General features: G+C 43.8%; 1 protein-coding gene across 1 annotated transcript; it reads right to left on the minus strand.

Annotated features, from left to right (window-relative positions):
* Positions 1–1,467: 1,467 nt before the first annotated feature.
* On the minus strand, positions 1,468–20,178 carry FAM124B (family with sequence similarity 124 member B). Its single transcript, XM_025463228.3, has 2 exons — positions 18,856–20,178; positions 1,468–4,427 (listed from the first exon to the last, which is right to left on the minus strand). Exons 1-2 carry the CDS (start codon positions 19,585–19,587, stop codon positions 3,777–3,779), a joined length of 1,383 nt encoding a protein of 460 aa, XP_025319013.1. The 5' UTR covers positions 19,588–20,178; the 3' UTR covers positions 1,468–3,776.
* Positions 20,179–20,190: the final 12 nt, after the last annotated feature.

Below are 20,190 nucleotides of genomic sequence, written 5' to 3' on the forward strand. Positions count from 1 at the left end.
CTCTTTCGAAGTATTTATTGATTGTCTTTAAAAGAAACACCTCAGAAACATCTCTGTCTTGTCAATAGGACTTGTAAAACAATACATTTCCTTTCACGCTAAGCGAGGACCTTGGCATGTCTTTCAGGTAGATTCTCTGGAATAACTCGACTTTTAAATGACATATTTGAAAATGAAGTTTATGAGGATTGAGTTCTTGATGACGTAAGTCCTAGATACATGCTCTTTGGGGCCATCAGCACTCGTTGTTTTCTTATCACATACTACAGCCAATTTTTAAAGTTGCTAATTGTGAGAACAGACCCAGAAATAGACCTCAGAGAAAGGTCTAGGAGTTGTCAAAGGAGAGAGCTGTGGGTGGAGAGACCAACTGTTTTCTAAGTGGTGTGGGCCTCGTAGTCCCAGAGCAGAGTCCTGAGCGTGAGTTGGAAAGTGGGGAGCGTTTCCTCCTCAGGGTGGGGGTGGCCTCTTCTTTCTCGTTTTCCCAGAGCTGAGCCAAAAGATCTGTTTACAGCCTCTTCGGGAATCCTGAGAGATGCCTCCCAGACAGAGTATTTCAAAACAGAACAAAGAATGAAGAGAGGATCAGATCTATGCATGAGGCCCAGGGGAGGATGGGGGCAGGGGGCAGGAGAGAGGATGGGAAGCAAGGAAGGGGAAAGAAGGAGAGAAAGAAAGAAAGGAAAAGAAAGAAAGAGAAAGAAGAAAGAAAGAAAGAAAGAAAGAAAGAAAGAAAGAAAGAAAGAAAGAAAGAAAGAAAGAAAGAAAGAAAGAAAGAAAGAAAGAAGAGAAGGAACAGAAGAGGGGGAGAGGGAGGGAAGGAAAGAAGGAAGGAAAATGGAGAGAAAGCCCAAGAGCATGAGAAGAGTCAAGGAAGGCAGACAGTATCAAGTTACCTCAGGAAGTTCTGAATAGTTTTTAGAACACAGAGATGAAATTCAGGAGTTTCTAATCAACAGAGAGTGAGCTCCATTTCTCTTCTCTTTGGCTTCCCTTCCCCTTTCCCTGGCTTTCTCTGGAAGGAAGGAAAAAGGGTGAGCAGAGTTTGGGGGCCATGGAAGGACGGGCACACCTCTACAAAGTCCCATCAGAGCAGAGGGTGGATTGGGGAGCAGCTGAGGCTCCTGCCCCACCTCCCTTTGTGAATCAAGGGGTGTCTGCCTTCCCCTACCCCAGCCCCAAATCCCCTGCCCTACTTTCCCTAATGGACACACACATTCCAAAGTCTCCAAAGGCTACCATTTCTATTGTTTAGCAATGTCCAAATAACACTGGCAAAGAAGTATGATATACTATTAATAGGGTTAAAAATAGCCAAACAATTGTAATGCAACTGATTTTTAGTGTACCTGTAAAGAAATATAAAGTAATTTGATTATTGAGAGTCCCTCTGATTTGAAAAGTGATACGTTCTACATTTTAAAAGATACAGCATAAGTAAGTCAAGAGTCTGGCTAATTCAATACATTGGGTTAAACTAGTTCAGAGTTTATTCCTGTTACAGACAATCGCTTTTGAACTTTAAGATATATTTGATTCTTTCCATCCACAATCTCCCTCCTAGGTATGGGAACATAATAAGCGGCACAAGTAGCAAAGATTCTTAGAGAGCTGGGTTTCTTTTTTTTTTTTTTAATTGAATCATTGATTTTACCAGAACTTGTTTCCAGAAAGAAAAAGAAAAAAGAAAAAAACTCTTGTTTCCATGACATTTAAAAAAAAAACAAGCTTTCATGTGGGTCATCTTGATTCTCTTAACAACCTTTTGTTACAGTAGGAAAAGCAACAGAGGATCAAGGAGGCTGACAGTTCAAGGTGCCATAAATACTAAATTTAAAAGCTGAGGCTTAAAGCGGGGCCTTTGGCACCCTACCTAGCCCACAGGAATGACCATCCTACCATGTTGTAAATTGGATTTCTGTGTTGAAGAATATAGTCGGTGCCATTTCAAAAGTGTATTATTTTACAAGTCAATTTTGTAAGGCACTCCTTCACGTTTTCCAGTATTCTTCATAATTTCCCTGTACTTATAGTCTCACCCACATATTATGTTAAAGAATTCAGGTAACCTCAAAAAAAGTGGGAAAGATATTTCAGAACTGCCCCCCTGCTGTGCTTTTCAAGGCGGCTCAATAGTTCAATTTAAATAAGACTTTCATTTTTTTAAAACTCTTATTCTAGAAAATTAGACCAAAACTAAGTTCTTCATTCTACTGTCTAAAATCTAACTTTAGTCTTGATTGGGGGGCTGTGGGGGGGGGGGAAGGGAGAAAGAAAATGAGAATGGGAATATACTGATGTCATGAGCCCAGAAAAGTAAAATCGACATGGAAATCTTGTCTTTGTCTATTTGCCACTCTTCTTCATTTCTATTCTTTAAGCTCAGCAGAGCACCCAAATCTAGGAGGTGTCCCTGCCTGAAGACTCATCCTTGGGCCTGAACTCATCCATCACCCCAAGTGGGTATAGTAAGTAATAGGATCACCAGAAGATCCAGCTAAATCAGCATTTATAATCTGATGTAACATCTGTCCTGGAGAATAAAGTTCATGGAATCAGATAACTTTATAAATTAACCACAACACACAGACCTCAGATTTTTAAAAAATGTGTGTAGAAATCCAACCCAAAACTACAGCACATGAGCAACAAGAGTTTGTCCATTGCAGCTCTAATTACAATTCATAATATGCTCAGTCTCCACCTGCTTACCACAGCCTTATGCAGCAAGTGAGAAAATCAGTTGTGGGAAAGGGTCCTAGAGGAATTAAGACTTCGACATATCCTCAAGTGTTGATAGAATGGATTAAACCGGTGAGACCATATATACCTTTCGGGTTTGATGACTACAGAACTTTGTGAACCATACGTCGATGTCTTATTCAAAGGTAGGTGCTCACTAAATATTTGCTGAATGAATGAGTGAATGTATAAATGGATGAATGCGTATTGCAAAGAAATTTAGGAATTCGAACATGGCCAGAAGAACACAAGTCCTGGTCCAACAACTCATCCAATCCAATCTTCCTGCCATGTCGAGTAGAGATCCATTCATGTCATGTTCCTCTCTGGTTAGAAACAGGAACCACGGGCCCCTTTGGAGTAGTGCCGAAACAGATGAGAAATGGAAGAGCAAGGAAATCCTAGAGCCTCGCTTTCATTTTTCACCTAGTTTCTTGACTTCCAATGTTTCTGCTTATTAAACAGGAAAGAAATTAATTGTTTGTAATTTTCAAAACACTTGCATGTGAACTCATTCCAGACACAGACAGCTTTAAAGGCAAAATCACTAGAGGTTATGTGGTGTACAGGGCCTAGTTACCAAAGGAGGTCACATAAAAATTAAAAAACACTACAGAATAAATAGTCCATGTTGTCCAGGGGGATGAGCAATGCAACCCAAGTAAAAATTAAAACCAAACTGCATACACTCATCAGCATTGCATAGCACATCCGACTCGCTCGCATACAACCAATCCCTCCTGACAGGTGCTGAACTCGGTGCACCCAGCTGAGTTAGTGTGTCTCCAGGGACCCAGGGCCTTGGGCTTTCTCCCTATGCGTTGGCTGTATTCCCTTATGACCATGAAGGCAAATAAACAACCCTTCACAGCACCTTAGACTATGCACGTCTCAAATAAAAGCAATACGGATCTGTGCGTGGCTAACGTTCAGGCCCCCTCACGTGAACAAGTAACCATCTGTCCCAGGTCAGTGCTCCATTTCTAGAACACTGGATCTGATCTTGTGTTTTTGGAAATCGCATTTGCTTTATGCTATATAAAGAATTCTTCTTCTTCTTTTTCTTCACCCTGGACTGGCAGGTGAAGGGGACATTTTGAGATTATCTTCCTTGCCCCAAGATCCTTTTGGCCTGCAAGTGACAAAGAATGGATCCTTTCCTTAAGGGTTCTATTGTTCATGGAGGCGGTTGGCCCTACGGAGGAGTCTGGCAGGCAGGATGGTGGGTGGCTGGTCCGGAGACCCCTGGAAAATCTGCTCAGAAAAGACTGCCGGGGTTCAGGATTGACCACAGTGCGTCCCGTGTCAACATTCGTTTCTGCCTCCAGCTCCTCAAAGCTGTTTTGCGGGCTGAGGATCTTTTCTCTGGCCCCAGGTTGGAGGTGGGGAGAAGGCAGGTGCATCTGGGCCCCCAGGACTGAGCTCCTGTCCTGGGATGAGCAGCCAGGGCTTTTCCCAGAAGTGCCACTAAAGCTGTCTGACACAGGGCTCTCGCCAGACTCTGGGCACTGCAGGGAACCCACCTGGAGCTTCCGGGCCCGGCTCCTTCGGCATCTTGGCTCCAAGGTCCTCCTTGTGGAGACAGGGATCAGCCTGGAGCCCTGGGGAAGTGTGTTGGCTCCCACGGTGCCGTTCAGGAAGGAAAGTTCACCATTCTTAACCCCAAGTCCTGGATTCAGTTGGACCTGAGGGACGAGGGAAAAAGAAACAAATTCAATAGATGTTTTCCATTAACTAAGTGCCAAGAACAGGCCATGTCCCATTCATCCTCTGCCATCCTGTGCCCACAGCAGACTTTCAATAAAGCCAGTTGAAGCGAAGCAGTAAGTACAACGTAATCAGGCGAGGTATCAGTATCAGCTCCAAACATCTCTCTCTCAGAATCCCTAAACTAACATTTGAGAAGACGAAGAATCTGAGAGTCATATGCAACAATATAGTTCCCATAGGTCATGTTGTTCAAAATATGCAAGATGTTCACAGACGTTACTTGGTGGCCTCACTTGAGGTTGCAAATAACTTATTGCCAACTATGCAAAAATAAAAATAAAAAGCCACCAAAACATGTGGTTATAGTCAAGATAAAAACTGGAATAAGAATTCAATCTTACAAAGTCCTTTTTACATCATGCTAATGATATAGATCTTGAGCTATTGCGAGACATGTGGGCACTCCAGGCAGACTCATAATTAGACACCTTCTAAGTCAATATTCTTTAAATTTAGGGGCACCATTTATTTCTAGTATAGGCTATATACAGTGGCATGTGGGAAAACAACAAAGAAATGAGGGAGACTGCCCATGTAGGAGCAGTGGTGTCTTCTTAATCCCTAGCCGTTCCATTCTGGTTTTATTTTTACTTTTTTAAAGATTTTATTTACTTACTCATGAGAGATTCAGAGAGAAAGGCAGAGACATAGGCAGAGGGAGAAGCAGGATTCCTGTGAGGAGCCTGATGTGGGACTCGATCCCAGGACTCCAGGATCACGACCTGAGCCAAAGGCTGATGCTGAACCACTGAGCTACCCAGGTGTCCCTCCATTCTGGTTTTAAACTTAGAGATCTTACTCAGCAGAACTGCCACTCTAGAGTTAAGTGCTCTTTCCCTCCACAAACTAGATTTCACTGGCCCATCTTCCATCCTTGGCCTCTTGGGAGCCTCATCCCCTACTCATTATGCAAAACTCTTGCCCAGGAGATTTCTGGAAAAGACAATTTTCTCTATCTTGTCAGTAGCTCTTAGAAATTGGTATCCAGGATCCACCCCTGCCTGGCCCAGTCCTTAATCAAATATCAAAAAGGATGGTACAAAAGAACCTTAAGTGCATATACTGAGTGAAAGAAGCCCATCTGAAAAGTCTACATACTGTATGATTCCTACTATTTGACATCTGGAAAAGGCAAAACTATGGAGACCATAAACAGGTTAGTGGTCGCCAGGGGCTAGAGGGGAGGGAGGGATGAACAGGCAGAGAATGGAGGATTTTTAGGCCAGTGAAGCTACTCTGTATGATACTTCAGTGGGGGATACATGTCATTACACACTTGTCAAAACTGTTAAAATGTACAATAGCAAGAGTGAACTCTAATATAATCTATGGACTCTGGGCAATAATGATGTTTCTATGCAGGTTCATCAATTGAAACAAAGGCACCACCCTGGTGGGATGTTGACAGTGGGGGAGGCTGTGCCTGTGAGGGGTAGGGGAGGGAACATATGGGACTCTCTGTTCCTTCTGCTCCATTTTGCTGTGAACTTAGCACTGCTCTAAATATTTTTTTTAATTTATTGCCAGAAAATAAAAAGAAGGAAGGAGGCAAGAATTTATTTATCTCACCAGGCAAGAAGGGAGAAATCAGAACAGTAAGAAAGCAGGTCTAGAAATGAATAAATCACCACACAGGTGCATATGGTACGTGATACGTTTATATGGCCTCCCTCAATTTTTTCTCTGATAGAAATGATGGAGTAACCATTCCAAACTGCAGAAAACAAAAAAGCTGCTTCCATCAATTCCTTTAGCATAGAGGTTGACAAATGTTCTCTGTAAAGGGCCATACAATCAGTATCTGAGGCCCTGTGGACCTATGGCCTTTCTCGCCATGACTAAAATCTGCTGCAGAGCAGCCCATGGACAATGTGGTAAGTGGGTGTAGCTGAGTTTCAGTCTTGTGCAATTTTCACGTGTCGTGACATTTTTCCCCCAACCATTTAAAAATGGAAAAACTAATCTTAGCTCTGGGGGCCTTCCACCTCTGAGGGACTCAAACTGCATGCTCTTTTCTGCTCCAACACTCAGTTCTCTACATCAGCTCTTCGACATCAACAGCTCCTTCTATGTCAACTGGAGTCCAAAGACTCTCACTTCATCCATTTCCTTGCCAATATCTCCAATTCCCCTCTGCCACTCCCTTTCTATCAAAGCTTCCCTCCAGACCTCTCACCTCCAGGTCCATCTGCATGCCCACATTCTCTGAATTTGTGTTTTGAACTTCAAGCTGTCCAAGAAATGCACATGGCTGTTCAGAGTGACATCCCTGTGAAGGTGTGGCTTTCCACTTAGCCCTGCCTCCCCGCCAGTCCTGTCTCCTTAGCCACCTGTCCTTTCGCCATAGGCAGTTGTTTCAAACCTCAAGAACTGTCCTCAAACCTTCAGTCGTACAACCTCCCCACAACCTCCCAGCCGAAGGTCTCACCATCTAGATTAGAGAGAAAACAAAAGTCACAAGCTAGCAACTCTCTGTTGCCTGCTGCCCAACACATCTGGAACGTTCCCATCCTCTCCACAAGAAAAGGGACCGGTCTGTCTGCACTGTGAATTCCTGGCCACCCCAGCTTATCAATGATTCATTTTCTCCCACTTTGTTATCTTGTTTCTCCAATCTTTTTCTCTTCCTGGTGCTCTGCTCACTCCTTTGCAACAGCAATTAAACCTACTCAAGTTTTTCTTGAATAAAGCATTCTTTCCCCCGCTATCCCCTCCAGCTCCGTCTCTCCTCTCCCTCACAGCCAAGCCTCTCTATAAAATTCATCCACACTCATTTATCCTGTTAACCACCCCCCACCCATTTCCCCTACCCACACCACTGACTCTCCTTCCTACCAAGACATGGAAATTGCTCTTGCCAAGATCATCCACAATCAACTTCCTTGTCATCCATTGTTACCGGAGCTTTGGTAGAATTTTACAAGGCTGACTGTTCTCCTTTACATTTGAAGTCTTCTTCTTTTTAAGCTTTTATGTCAACACATTCTTCTAAATTTTCTGCTTCTTTTCCATCTACCCCTTCTTGGTTTCTATTGAAGGAGCCTCTTCCCCTGTCAGTTCATTATACGTTGTGTTTCTTCAGTGCTGACCTGAGTCCTCTTCTCTTTGCATACCCTCCCAGAGCAATCTCATGGGCACCCATGCCTTCAATTACTATTTAAATGATGAAAGCTCCCCAAAGCATAACTACAGTTCAAACCAGTTTTTTAAGCTTATACTTATCTATCCAACTGTCTTCCAGGCACCAGCTACTCAAACTCAACATGTCCAAAATTGAACTCATTTCCCCTCTGTGCTAATTCTGTTCTGTTTAGTCTTTTTCCCTTTCTTCGAATACATCAGCTCCGTGTTAGTCAAGCAAGAACGTCATTTTTTCTTCTTCATCTTCATGTTATCCATTCCCGTGGACTCTGCCTCACAGAGATCTCTCAGATCTTTCTGTGTCTCCATGTACAAGGCCATTAACCCTAGGTTAGGCTCTCACATCTCTCGTCTGAATTATTGCAATGGTCATATGATAAGGCCCCCATGCTCTCACCTCCCTCCAATCCCTTCTCCACTCCACTACAAGAGGAGCTTCAAAAACAGTTTTCATCATGTCACCTTCCTGCTTCAGATGGCTCCCTACTCTTCTTGAAATAAAAATCTAAGCCCTTAAAATGTCCTATCACACCATCGACAATCTGCCCCTTCTTCCTCCAGCCTGGTCATTTACCACTTCCTCCCTTTTAGGCTCTAGTTGTCGAAATTGAACTTCTTGGATATTATTTGCTCTTTCCTAGTTCCAGTGTTTGTGTATATTATTTCCTTTGTCTGAAATATGTCTCCTCTAACCCTTTTTCCTAAAAACCCATGGCCAATGCCAGCTTCTACATCATTTCTGCTTGGAAGCTTTCTTGATATCACTAAATCTGGGGTGGGTCTCCTAAATATTGGCTCTGTCACTTATTAGTTGTTGGATTTTAGACAAGTTACCTAATCTTCCTAGGCCTGTTTCTAAGGAGATAATCCTAAATACCAGCATCAGAGAGTTGTAAAAGGATTAAATGATAACAGTGCCTAGGACATAGTAGTGCTAAATACAAGTTGATCATTATCATAGTAATTAGTATTATTATTAGATCTTCTAGAAGCCTTACCATATTATAGTAGTTACCACACTGTTAAGCATCTGCCCACTTACTTTTCTGTATCTTCCTCTAAACTTGTCATCTGGAAGAAGGATTGTATGCATCTTCTTCGTTGTTGTAACTCCAGTACCTAGCATGTTGTAGGTAATCACTAGATGTCTTTTGGATATATAAGTAAAGCTTAATACCTAAGAAAATATAAATTTTTACACGTAGAAATGTATGGAAGTGTAGAATGTATGAATTGGGCCCCTAATTATTTGACATTAGGTAGATATAAAGTCTTATCTAGAAAATTCAAAAAGACTTTCATCATTTGGTTGGCCATTTCTGCAAACTTTTAAAGAGAAAGAAATATCAACTTTCCTTCCTTATAGAAAGGTCTAAGATCCTTAGACCACATAGCACAACTGAATATAAATAACATTATTAATGCAGAAATGCAGATGTGTGCAGATAGAGTGAAGAATTTCTAGGAGAAACATAATGCTGGGTGATTGAGAGAGATCCCTTGAGGGAGAAGAAAAGCTCCTCTTGCCAAAAAAAATAAATTGAAACTCATTTGTAGGAATTCTGATCATTTAGAGCTCATCTTTCCAAGAAATATTTGTAAAATATTACAAATTGAGAGCTAGCATTTTCAAGTTTCAGGGAATGTTAGCAGTTATCTTGATGAATAGAATGATCATTTGTCACCCATTTGACTCTGAACACTTGAGAAACAAGAGAATATACATCACTGAAAAATGATGAAGCTGTTTAAGAACAGATTCACATCATGAAGGGAAAATAATATTGTCTCTTACTAGAAGTGACTGTAAGAGATAGCAAAAGAGAATTTTTCCTACATTGAGAAAAAAATTAAATGGAACTAAATTATACATATAATAAGAAACATCAAAACAGGCCAAACTTGCCTACCAAAGAGTTGAAACCACTCCTTTATAATTAATTGATCTTTAGATTAAAATCACTTACTCTAACTGATTAACCAAAACCACTGGTGTTAACCTGCTTTTCAATAAGAGTGAAAAACTTCTAAGTCATAGCCTCCAAATGTTCTTTCAGGGAGTATTGAGTGAGATGAAGAGCAGGGATGGGAGTGTGTGTGTGTGTGTGTGTGTGTGTGTGTGCGCGTGCGCGCGTGTATGTGCGTGTGTTGCTGCATGGGGTACATTAGGGATGTGGATAGAGAATGGAATAGAAACAGAGGAGGAACAAAGGGAGGAATAGAGTCTGAGTGTGTACAGCTGAGAGATTTCAACAGAAGAAAATGAATTACTTTTTTCATGAGAGGCTATGTTCTTTCATTTTTCAATAGCTAATGAAAAACATAAGGACACCTTAGCTAAATGTCTGTTGATAAAATGAAAAGAATCACATGCTTGCTTACACCAATCTAGCTTCTGGAATATACACCTTTTTCTGAAGAGACAGACTTATTTCCTGAAAACAAGCAGTCAATCAACCCATGTTTCAGAACAGCTGTCTACTTACTAGTCTACTGGAAATAGACATTTACAACAAAATACCAAAAAGATGAAGAGAGTCATAAACTCCCAAATTATATGGTACAAGAATACAAAAATATGTAATCAGTTATGTATTACAAAAATTTCCACGTAAAATGTACACCAAATGGGAGTGAATGTGCACTTGAGCTTCACGGCAGATTCCACAGAGAAATTACTATCTGAGCAGAGCCTTGAAGGATGGATAAGTAAAAAGTAAGAGAAAAACACCTCTGGACAAGCGGCAGCTTAGGCAAAACATAGATGCAGATATCCATAAAATGGAATATGTTCAACTTAAACAAGAATGAAACTCTGACACATGCTACACGGATAAACCTTGAAAATATTATACTGAGTGAACCAAGCCAGACATAAGGGTGAATGTTACATCATTCCACATATGGAAGGCCTAGGAGAGGCAAATTTATAGGAACAGAAAGAAGAATAGAGGTTACCAGGGACAGAGGGAGGAGAGAATAGTGGGTTATATGGTGTAATAGGTACAGAGTTTCTATTTGGTGTGATAAAAAAAGTTCTGGAAACAGACCGTGGTAATGGTTGCACAACATTGTAAATGTACTTAATGGCATTGAATCCAAGACTTAAAAGTGGTTCAAGTGATAAATTTTATGCTCTGTGTATCTTATGACAAAAAAAAAAAAAAAAAAAAAACCTGGGTGTAGGAGTGAGCCTAGAGCTCTGTAAAGAAAGTTGGGATAGCCATAAACTTAGCAATCATTTAAAGATATATTCAACTGTGATGTGCTGGATAAAAGAGGATGCCTGGAGCAAGACTGAAGAGTTAGAATGAAGAGTTAGAATGTTGTAATAATAATGCACATTTAAAGCTACTTGGGCTGAACAAAGGAAGGCAGAAAAGGAATGTCCCCAAAGGAAAACTACAATAGTTGGGTGTGACTGAATGTGGGGCTTCTGGAAAAAGGGGCTTTAATAGTGATGATGTTTCAAAGCCAGAGAAAATGAAGAGACAGTGGCCAGAGCTGGAGAACATGGGAGAGAAGTTGACTTAGATTTTGCTTGGACTGAATGTAAGGTGAGGATGAGACATTACGTTCAAATCATCTTACAGGGGGCTAGAAATAAGCTAAATAAACAAATAAATAAGCTAAAGCTCAACAGCTAGAGATGCAAACACAGAAGTAAGGAGGACAGATGATATTAAATCCACAGGACGCTCTGTATTTCTTAATCTTAGGGAAATTTTTAGTCAAGGACAGCAGTTCTCAACTTCTCAAACTTCTCAGCAGTTCTCAAACTTCACCCCTCCCCCCCAGAGGCATTTGACAAGGTCTGGAGGCATCTTGGTTGTCAAAACTAGGATGCAGGGTATTGAGGGGTCGTTGTTACTGGCATCTAGTGGCAGAACCAACAATGCTGCTAACATGAGCAATGCACAGGACAGTCCTCCACAATGAAGAATCATCTAGTCCAAAATGTCAATACCACTATAGATGAGAAAACCTGATTCAGGGACAGGAAGAAAAAGGTGAGGGTTTGGGAAGAAATAGCAAAGGGATAGCCAGACAGAGAAGAGAAAATGCTGAGTTAAAGAGCTGGGTTATTGAAGCCTCCAGAGGAGAGACTTTCGAGGCAGGAGCAGTCAGCATTTACTGATGCTGGTGGTCTTAGAGCAAAAACACTTCCAGCATCTGTACATGAGGTGAGGACGCAGGGCAAAAAGCAGCCCCCAAAGATAGGAGAGACAGACAGACAAATACAGAAAATCACAGCTTCTCAGAGCAGAGACTCATAAGTGGAAGCCACAGCAGGAACCAGCGCCAAGCAAGGAAAACCTCAACTATCACTGAGGAATGCTAGAAGGCTCAGTGTAGATAACTCTGTGAGTTAAAAACTCCAGGGGGTCTCAGTCACAGAGGGGCCCTGCAAACTTGTGAGATTTCCCTCCAGGAGCTTGACCAGATGCTCGCAATAAATAGCAGAGAAAAATCTCTTTGTCTTTCTGGAAGGGAAGGAGAAAAAGTACCACTTTTAAATCCACCAGAAAACTGTGTCCTGCTCTCAGAGTAAACTAGTTAAGCAAAAGTTAACCCTGATAGGTACTATCGGAGCCTAACTGACCCAGGGGAAGGGAAATACTCAATTCCAACTGATTCTAGCCACCCTCTCCTGCCAAAGGAGGAAGAAAAAAATTTTTAAAATACTGGTGAATTCACAGTCCCAGGCACAGACTCACTAAAAGACTGTGTGCAATGTAATCATAGAATGCTGTCCCTCCCCCAACTGTTCACCACCACATTACAAAAGGCCTATTTTCAGCAGTTCCTTTTACCTGCTACATCATGTCTGGCTAGCAAAAGCAAAACAAAAAAAGAAGGCATACTAAAAGGTAAAAAATACAATTTGAAGGGACAGGTTAAGCATCAGAACCAGGCATAGCAGAATTGCAGGAATTATCAGGCCAGGAATTTGAAACAGCTATGGTTAATGTACTAGGAGCTCTAATTGATAAAGTAGACAGCACGCAAGAACAGATGGGCAATATTAACAGAGATAGAAACCCTAAGAAAGAATAGAAAGAAACACTGGAGATTAAAAAACAACGACCACAACTGCCTTTGATGGGCTTACTAGTAGACTGGACAGGGCTGAGGAAGGAATCCTGAGCTTGAGGGGACCTCAAAAGAAACGTTCAAAACTAAAAATCAAAGAGAACAAAGACAACAATCTAGAACAGAATATCCAAGGACAGTGAGACAACCACCAAAAGTGTAACAGATGGATAATAGGAAGACCAGAAGGCAGGAAAGAGAGAAAGGAAACAGAAGCAGTATTTGAAATAACAAAAACTGAAAATCTATCCCAAATTAATGTCAGAAACGAAACCACAAATCCAGGAAGCTCAGAGAACACCAAGGATAAAAATTCCGCAAAAGCTACACCTTGACACATTGTTTTCCAGACTACAAAAATCAAAGATAAAGAAAAAAATCCTAAGACACCAGAAAAAAAAAAAAAAAGACAAGAGTGGGGTGTTTGCATGGCTCAATCAGTTGAGCATCCAACTCTTGTTTCCCCGCTCAGGCCGCCATCTCATGGATGGTTAGATCGAGCCCTGTGTCAGGCTCTGTGCTCAGCAGGGAGTCTGCTTGAAGATTCTCTCCCTCTGCCCCTCCTCCCACTTGAGTGCTCTCTCTCTCTCTCTCTCAAATAAATTTTAAAAATTGTAAAAAAAAAAAAAAAAAGACACAAATCGCATCTCACCTTTCAACAACTATGCAAGCAAGAAAAAAATGGAGTGGAAATACCAACATAGAATTTCACATCCTATAAATTCTCCTTCAAAAGTGAAGGAGATTCAAGGCCTCAAACAAAGAGAAATTGAAGGGATTTGTTTGCCAGGAGGCCTGCCTTGCAAGACACATCACAGGTCTTTGGAGAGAAGCAAAATAATATGGTCAGAAGCTTGAAAGGAAGAGCACTGAAGAAGAAATAAGTGAAGGTAAATGCAAAACTTCCATTTTTCTCATTCTTCATTGATCTAATGAAAAAGTTTATTTAAAATAATAACACCATATTCTATATGTTGGCAAATTGAACACCAATAAAAAATAAATTTATAAAAAAAATAACACCAACAGTGTGTTTAATTATGTAGGTTTATGTTTATATCATATGTTAGCACCAGATGTACATAGAAAAGAGGAGAGACCTCAAGTCAATAATCTAAGTTTCCACCTTAGAAAACTAGAAAAAGAAAAGCATATTAAATCCAAAGTCAGCAGGGGGGCCTGTGTGACAGCCAGTCGGTTGAGTGTCTGATTCTTGCTTTCAGCTCAGGTCATGATCTCAGGGTTGTGAGATTGAGCTCCGGTGCCAGGCTCCAGGCTCCGCACAGAGTCTGCTTGTCCCTCTCTCTCTGCGCATATTCTCTCTCGCTCTCTTTCAAGCAAACGAACAAATAAATAAAATCTGCCCCCAAAAGTCCAAAGTAAGCAGAAGAAGGGATAATGGGAATTAGAGCAGAAACCAGTGAAATTTAAAGCAGGAAATCAATAGATTGATTTTTGGAGGAAGAACTTGTTCTGGGGGAGAGGTGTGGATTCTAACTCAGGTACCAGTTGTAGAGGATTCAGAGGTGAGGCCAAGGACTGGAGGAAGGATATGCAGGCATGAGTTCTAAGTCTTTCAGCAGAATAAACTGGGAAGAGCTGCCAGGAAGGATGGCTGATGACCAGTGTCTGTTGTTGAGACTCAGTATCCTGGGTTGTATTGATGCCGGGTCATGTACTGGCATAACTGAACTGTCTAGGTCCATGAACAAGACGCCCCCACTGTGGAACAGGAGTGGAGGTGCATGTGAACTTTCTCACTTCGTTCATCTTGGGAGGCAGTCAACCATTGTTTTTTTTTTTTTTAATAATAAACTTATTTTTTACTCGTGTTCAATTTGCCAACATACAGAATAACACCCAGTGCTCATCCAGTCAAGTGCCCCCCTCAGTGCCCGTCACCATTCACCCCCACCCCCCACCCTCCTCCCCTTCCACCACCCCTAGTTCATTTCCCAGAGTTAGGAGTCTTTATGTTCTGTCTCCCTTTCTGATATTTCCTACCCATTTCTTCTCCCTTCCCCTCAGTCTACCCTTGTTAAGAAAGACTTGGAAGGTGGGCCCTCAAGGGGCTAAGAGGCAACCTCCCTTCTCTTGCTATGTGCTTGGCCTGGAGCCCCTCCTGGTGACGGGTGTGGAGAACACACAGAGGAGACCTGGGAAAGGATCTCAAGGTCACATCTTGGCCAATGAGCTCTGAATGGTGACACCCAGAGGTGCTTGTAATTCACCTTCCCTGTACAGAATCTTTTGTTGTTTTCCCCTTTTATCCTAAAACTTTCAGAAAGATCTTATTGAAAATTGCAGCCTGGTTTCAATAGCGTTGTGGAGACATTGGCAAGGACATGCCCATAAGTGCAGGGGGGTGGTGGCCGCAGTTGCCAGTGGAGGAGAGCTGGCCCTGCAGCCTGTGCCAGTCTTCTAGGGGTTATTGGCAACACAACCGGGGAACAATGGTCTGGTGAGGAGAGACCTAAGGTTTTTTCAGTGCAACTGAGAAATTGCATCTTAGGGACTATGGCACACCACCAAGTGACATACTGGCTTCTGTGACATCATAATCTTTACCTCCTTTCTGGCTGCTCCTTCTCACATTCCTTCACTCATTCTTCTTCTCTTTCTCACTCCTGGAGTGTGGATGTTTTGTAGGCTCTGCCTTCATCTCTTCTCATTCTACCCTCTGTTCCTTGATACTAGCACTTCTTCCCAGCGCTTCAACCATCACCCCCAATCTATGTCCCCAGGCCAAGTTCCAGCTCCCAGAGGCCACCTGACTGGGTATATCTTCCTGAATGACCTGCAAGCATCTTAAACTCAGTGCGTCCAGACTCATCAGCACCTCCTTCTTTTCTACCCCTACATCTAATTCATTTCCAAATCTGTTAAGTCCAACCCTGAAATATAGTTCATATTTAACCTCACGCTTCTATTGTGGGTCCCCTTACTCTAAACTTTGCTGGTTCCTATTGGATGACTGAAGTCACTCTGGATGCGTCAGTCTAGCACTCATCCGATCTACTCTACGTGGTGGTACCAGGGTTATCATTCTAAACTGTATACTACAGACTATCTGCCATTTCTTGAAAAACATTAATAAATGCCTCTCTAATGCCTGTTGTATGTCCTCCTGTTCTCATACTCAGTGGGCCAACAAGCATTCTCCTAAACTCCTTTGAGCTCTCCAGCCGCTCACCCTGCTATCCCCAGTTCGGTCACCCTCCAAGTGGCACATCCTTCAAACAACTTTTCCAGACTTGGTCAAATTAACACTTTCTGTCCCTACACTCAAGGTGGGGACAGAGAATTTACCATAGGCCACTTGCCATCCCAGGCACTTGTGGGAAATCAGGCCTCCCATCAGCCTATAAAGGCAGTGTGACATCACACAGAACCCCTAGCCAAAGGGCACCTGTGGGAAAAACACAGGGACAAAGGAGGACTGCTAGAGAGGGAAGGGAGGAATTAGCCTACCATACATTTGCAGCCGTTAAGAACTAAGACAAATGGAGGACAGGGCCTAGAACAGGCCTGGCCCAGGATAGGCACTCAGGAAGAGTATTTGGTGAATGAAGAAACATGGACATATTTGATCATTTATTGATACATTCATTCATTTACTGAGCATCCACTATGTACCCTAAAGTCACTCTCATCACAAATAAACATTCTAGACTCTGAGAAGCATCCGGCCATCTGCGCTGACAGGAGAAAAGAATTGTTCACCGTGTGCACCTGGTGAGATGGCTAGTGGCCTTCTTACACACGCAATCATCGCATTGCTTCTGCGCCATCTCCTACAGTTTCTACTTTACAGAGCACCTCCATTTACATTCTCTTTTCTGATCCTCAGAACAAATTCTACGTGTCAGCGTCACTCACAGCCTCCATCAGTGACTGCTGATTGCAGTGAGGATAAAACAGAAGCTAGTTAGCCAGGCTCCGGTTCATTCACACAAGAATGTGGTTGGCCTACCGTGTGCCAGACACTGTTCTAGGTCCTGAGAGTACAAAAGTGGATGAAGAGCTTCCTGCCCTCATGGAGCTTATCTTCCAGTGGCTGACCATAGTCCTGATGATGTAGTCTCCAGCCACCTGCTCATCTTCCCCTGAGCCCCTCTTTTTACCCCAGCCACAGAGAACCTCAGGCAGTGTTCTGCACATGCCCTGGTAAGGAAATGCCACCACATGCTTCTCTTTGGAAGAGACCGTGGGTGACCCTTCTCCATCTGGCTACTTCCTTCTGGGCTGTCCAGCCTCGGCAGGCCCAGGTATCACTCCTCAGGAAGCTTTGCCCATGACACGCCCCCCGCGGGTCTAGCATGCCCACACATGTCCATTCTGGCCTTCAAGAAAGGTTATTCGTGGAGAGGTTAATTAGTGGTTTTCCCTTGAATGGGTATTATTTCCTTTCTTTTGGCCAACATCAGTCATCTGGGCCACCCTGCATTTGTTCCCCTACTGATCTTCGCTGGCGGCCCTCATTCTTCCCTGGGAGTCCCAGGAGGGCCTGACTCCACAGGCAATCCAGCAGAGCCTCTGCCTCAGAACTATACCACCCCATGCAACCCCATTCCCTTGGATGCAATAATTGGTTTAGAGGAGAGGAGAATCTGATCCAAGTTGGGTGGGTTGATCTGAAAAATAGGAACAGTTAAAAATGTGCCCCCTGCTGCACACACATATGAAATGTTTGTTCGACAGTGAGCTTGATTTTAAATGCTAGAGATTAACCAAGGCTGAAGGAGAAACCTTAGATGCCTTAGAAATTGCTGAGTTAAATCAGAGGCAACTAAGAGAAACAGTGCCTGTCCACCTTGGGTGACAGGTAAATAATTGAGAAATCATTTCATAAGGAATCCATCTGATTCAAACTCAAGGCAGATAATAAAATTAAAGGGAAAGACTATTCATCTTCTATCCTGTTATTATTACTTGACCCAACAGGCCTTAAAGGGGTTACTGACCTTTTCTTAAGGACAGAAGCCACAGAACATTTTGCTGTGGTGTCATGTACACCGCCCTGCCTGCACTCACTTACACACACTTGCACACCCACCAAGCACTGGACGATAATGGGTAACTGTCTGGGTTTTGGAGCTGAGTAGATACTTCCTTACCTGTGTCTTGTGTCTTAGGCAATTAACTGAGTAGCTCAGTTTTCTCATCTGCAAAATGGGAGGAACAGTGCCTCCCTAGGTTGTTATAAGAATTAAATAAAGCAATCCATGTAACAACCCTTAGCCTAGGTCAGAACAGATAGCAATAGCTAAAATTGCATTCTGGGCACTACCTTAAGCACTTGAAGCATGACGTCGTTCTGTGTGGCTGACCACCCACACTCTAGGAAGATGCTACTCCTCCCTCCATTGTGCTAATGAAGGAATCGAGGCTTAGCCAGGCAGCTACTAGGTGCCAGGCCCAACTGCCACGAAACACTCGGTGAGGGACGACACATGATAGCGATCATGATTGTGCCTGGCTTAGATGGGATGCTTACAGGAGAAGCCTTTAAAATCAAGATTTTCTTTTTAAACTAAGGAACTCTAATTATCAAATTAGATTGGGGATAAAATTGATAGTGATACAAGCTGCTTAAACATTAAGTCACCAGGGGAAAAATATGAAGTCAACAGGACTACAAACTTAACATCTCCAACCACAGTTAACAACTTCAGCTTCCTTAGGTCGGATGGAAAAGCTTACACTACTCCTGAACCCAAAGCCGTGGGCAAAGTATTTGCATACAGTTTCAAAGGGACAAGCTGAGAAATGGGATGTCCTCTGATTCTCCTGCGAACCACTTGCACCACTTGCGTGAGCTCACGGGGCGTGAACTCCATTATCTGGCAGATGAGGGGATTTTATTAGATCAGTGCCTCTCAGCCCTGACACTACATATTTGAGTCACCCCAGGCGCCCCCAGAGATGCTGATCTCACCGGCCTGGGGTGCAGGCCCATGGGAATTTTTGCAAGCTCCCCAGGGATTCTGATGTGCAACCGAAGCTGAGAACCGCTGCATTCGATCATCACTAAGGCCCATCTCAGAGGTCAAACCACACAGCTCCATGCGCATCTATAAACATCAGAGGCAAAACAGGAATGAATACCTGAAGCAGAATCTTGTTGCCATCATAGTCCTGTGTTTGCCACCTGGTGCGGCTGATGGGGACGCACGGATGAGGTAGGAGAGGCACCAGCTGGCCGATCTCTTGAACCTTGAACTGCAGCACCGAAGACTCTTTGGGGTCCACTGACACTCCAAGGGGCAGCTGCTTGAGCGACAACTGCAGAGCAAAGCTCTCGGTGGCGTAGAGCACAAAGAAACAGAAGTTGCTCTTCTGCAACGTGGCTTCCTTCTGCAGGATCAGCTCATAGAGCCTGATGGCGTCCTCGTAGTTGTCAAAGCTGCAGTAGAGGGTGACTCTCAGGATCTCGGTGCCGCGGTGCACCTGCCTCACGCCCCACACGGGCATCTGGCTGTCCAGACTGTAGAACTCCTGATTGGCAAGGATGTAGGGACACGGCCTCCCCTGGGCGCTCGGGGCGGGGTAGCACTGCCACGGCCAGCGCCCTAGGGAGTCAAGAACCCGAAAGAGCCGCTCCTCCCCGAGGCTCTCGTGCAGGAAGAGCAAAACAGACATCCCCGGGAACCGTGACCGCCTGGAGTGGCACTTGTCGTAGTATTTCACCGGACTGCCCCGCTCTGACACCAGGAAGGGTCGGACGTCTGGGCAAATGCAGGCCAGGAGCTGATCCAGGGTTTGCTGCAGAAGCGAGCCTTGGCCAGAGCTGGCCAGGAGGTGGATGGTCATGGCCAGGGGCTCCGGGGCCCCGTCCATTCTGGAAGGCGAACGAGGGGGATCGAAGGAAGCAAGCGCGGGGGGCCCGCTGCGGAGCCGTGACCCGGCCGGAGACCTGCGGCCCCTTCAGAGCAGAGCTCGGAGCCCGGGCCCCGCTTGCGGGGGGCCACACGGCCAGAGTCCACGCGGATTGGGGCCCGCCAGCCGTGGGGCCCGTGTCATCGGGCTCGCCCGGCGTGTAACTGCGGGTTGGCTTGTCCAGGCCCAGCCCTGGGTTTCTGTTTGACCTAAAAACCTATAATCCTGAGAACCACCCAAGTGGGTGGTTCTTGCAGACACTCAGTAAAGGAAATGACCAAGCAGAAAGGAACACGAGGCCGTGGGCTCGGTGGGGCTGATTGCAATCTGTTTGGTTGAAAAGACATCCATTTTATGAGCCCACAATGGGCTCTGATTTCCTCCTTGCATCTCTCTGTGTTTACAGTAGCCTGCCAGGCCACCTGAACACAATGACTGCTTTAAAACAATTCTCGAAACTTGTCCCCTGGCCAGGATTTTTTTTCCCCCTTTGTCTTTTTTTTTTTGTTACAGGACAACTGATGCTGGCAGTGAAGAGAAGACACTGTATCTAAATGATACTGA

Source organism: Canis lupus, chromosome 25, assembly GCF_003254725.2.
Source record: "Canis lupus dingo isolate Sandy chromosome 25, ASM325472v2, whole genome shotgun sequence".
NCBI lineage: Eukaryota > Metazoa > Chordata > Mammalia > Carnivora > Canidae > Canis > Canis lupus.

Excerpts from the sequence above, each read along its gene's own strand:
- FAM124B (XM_025463228.3), bottom strand. The coding sequence starts at position 19,587 with ATGGACGGGGCCCCGGAGCCCCTGGCCATGACCATCCACCTCCTGGCC. Across the intron at positions 4,428-18,855 it reads GCAACAAGATTCTGCTTCAG|GTCCAACTGAATCCAGGACT; the intron begins GTATTCATTCCT and ends CTCGTCCCTCAG.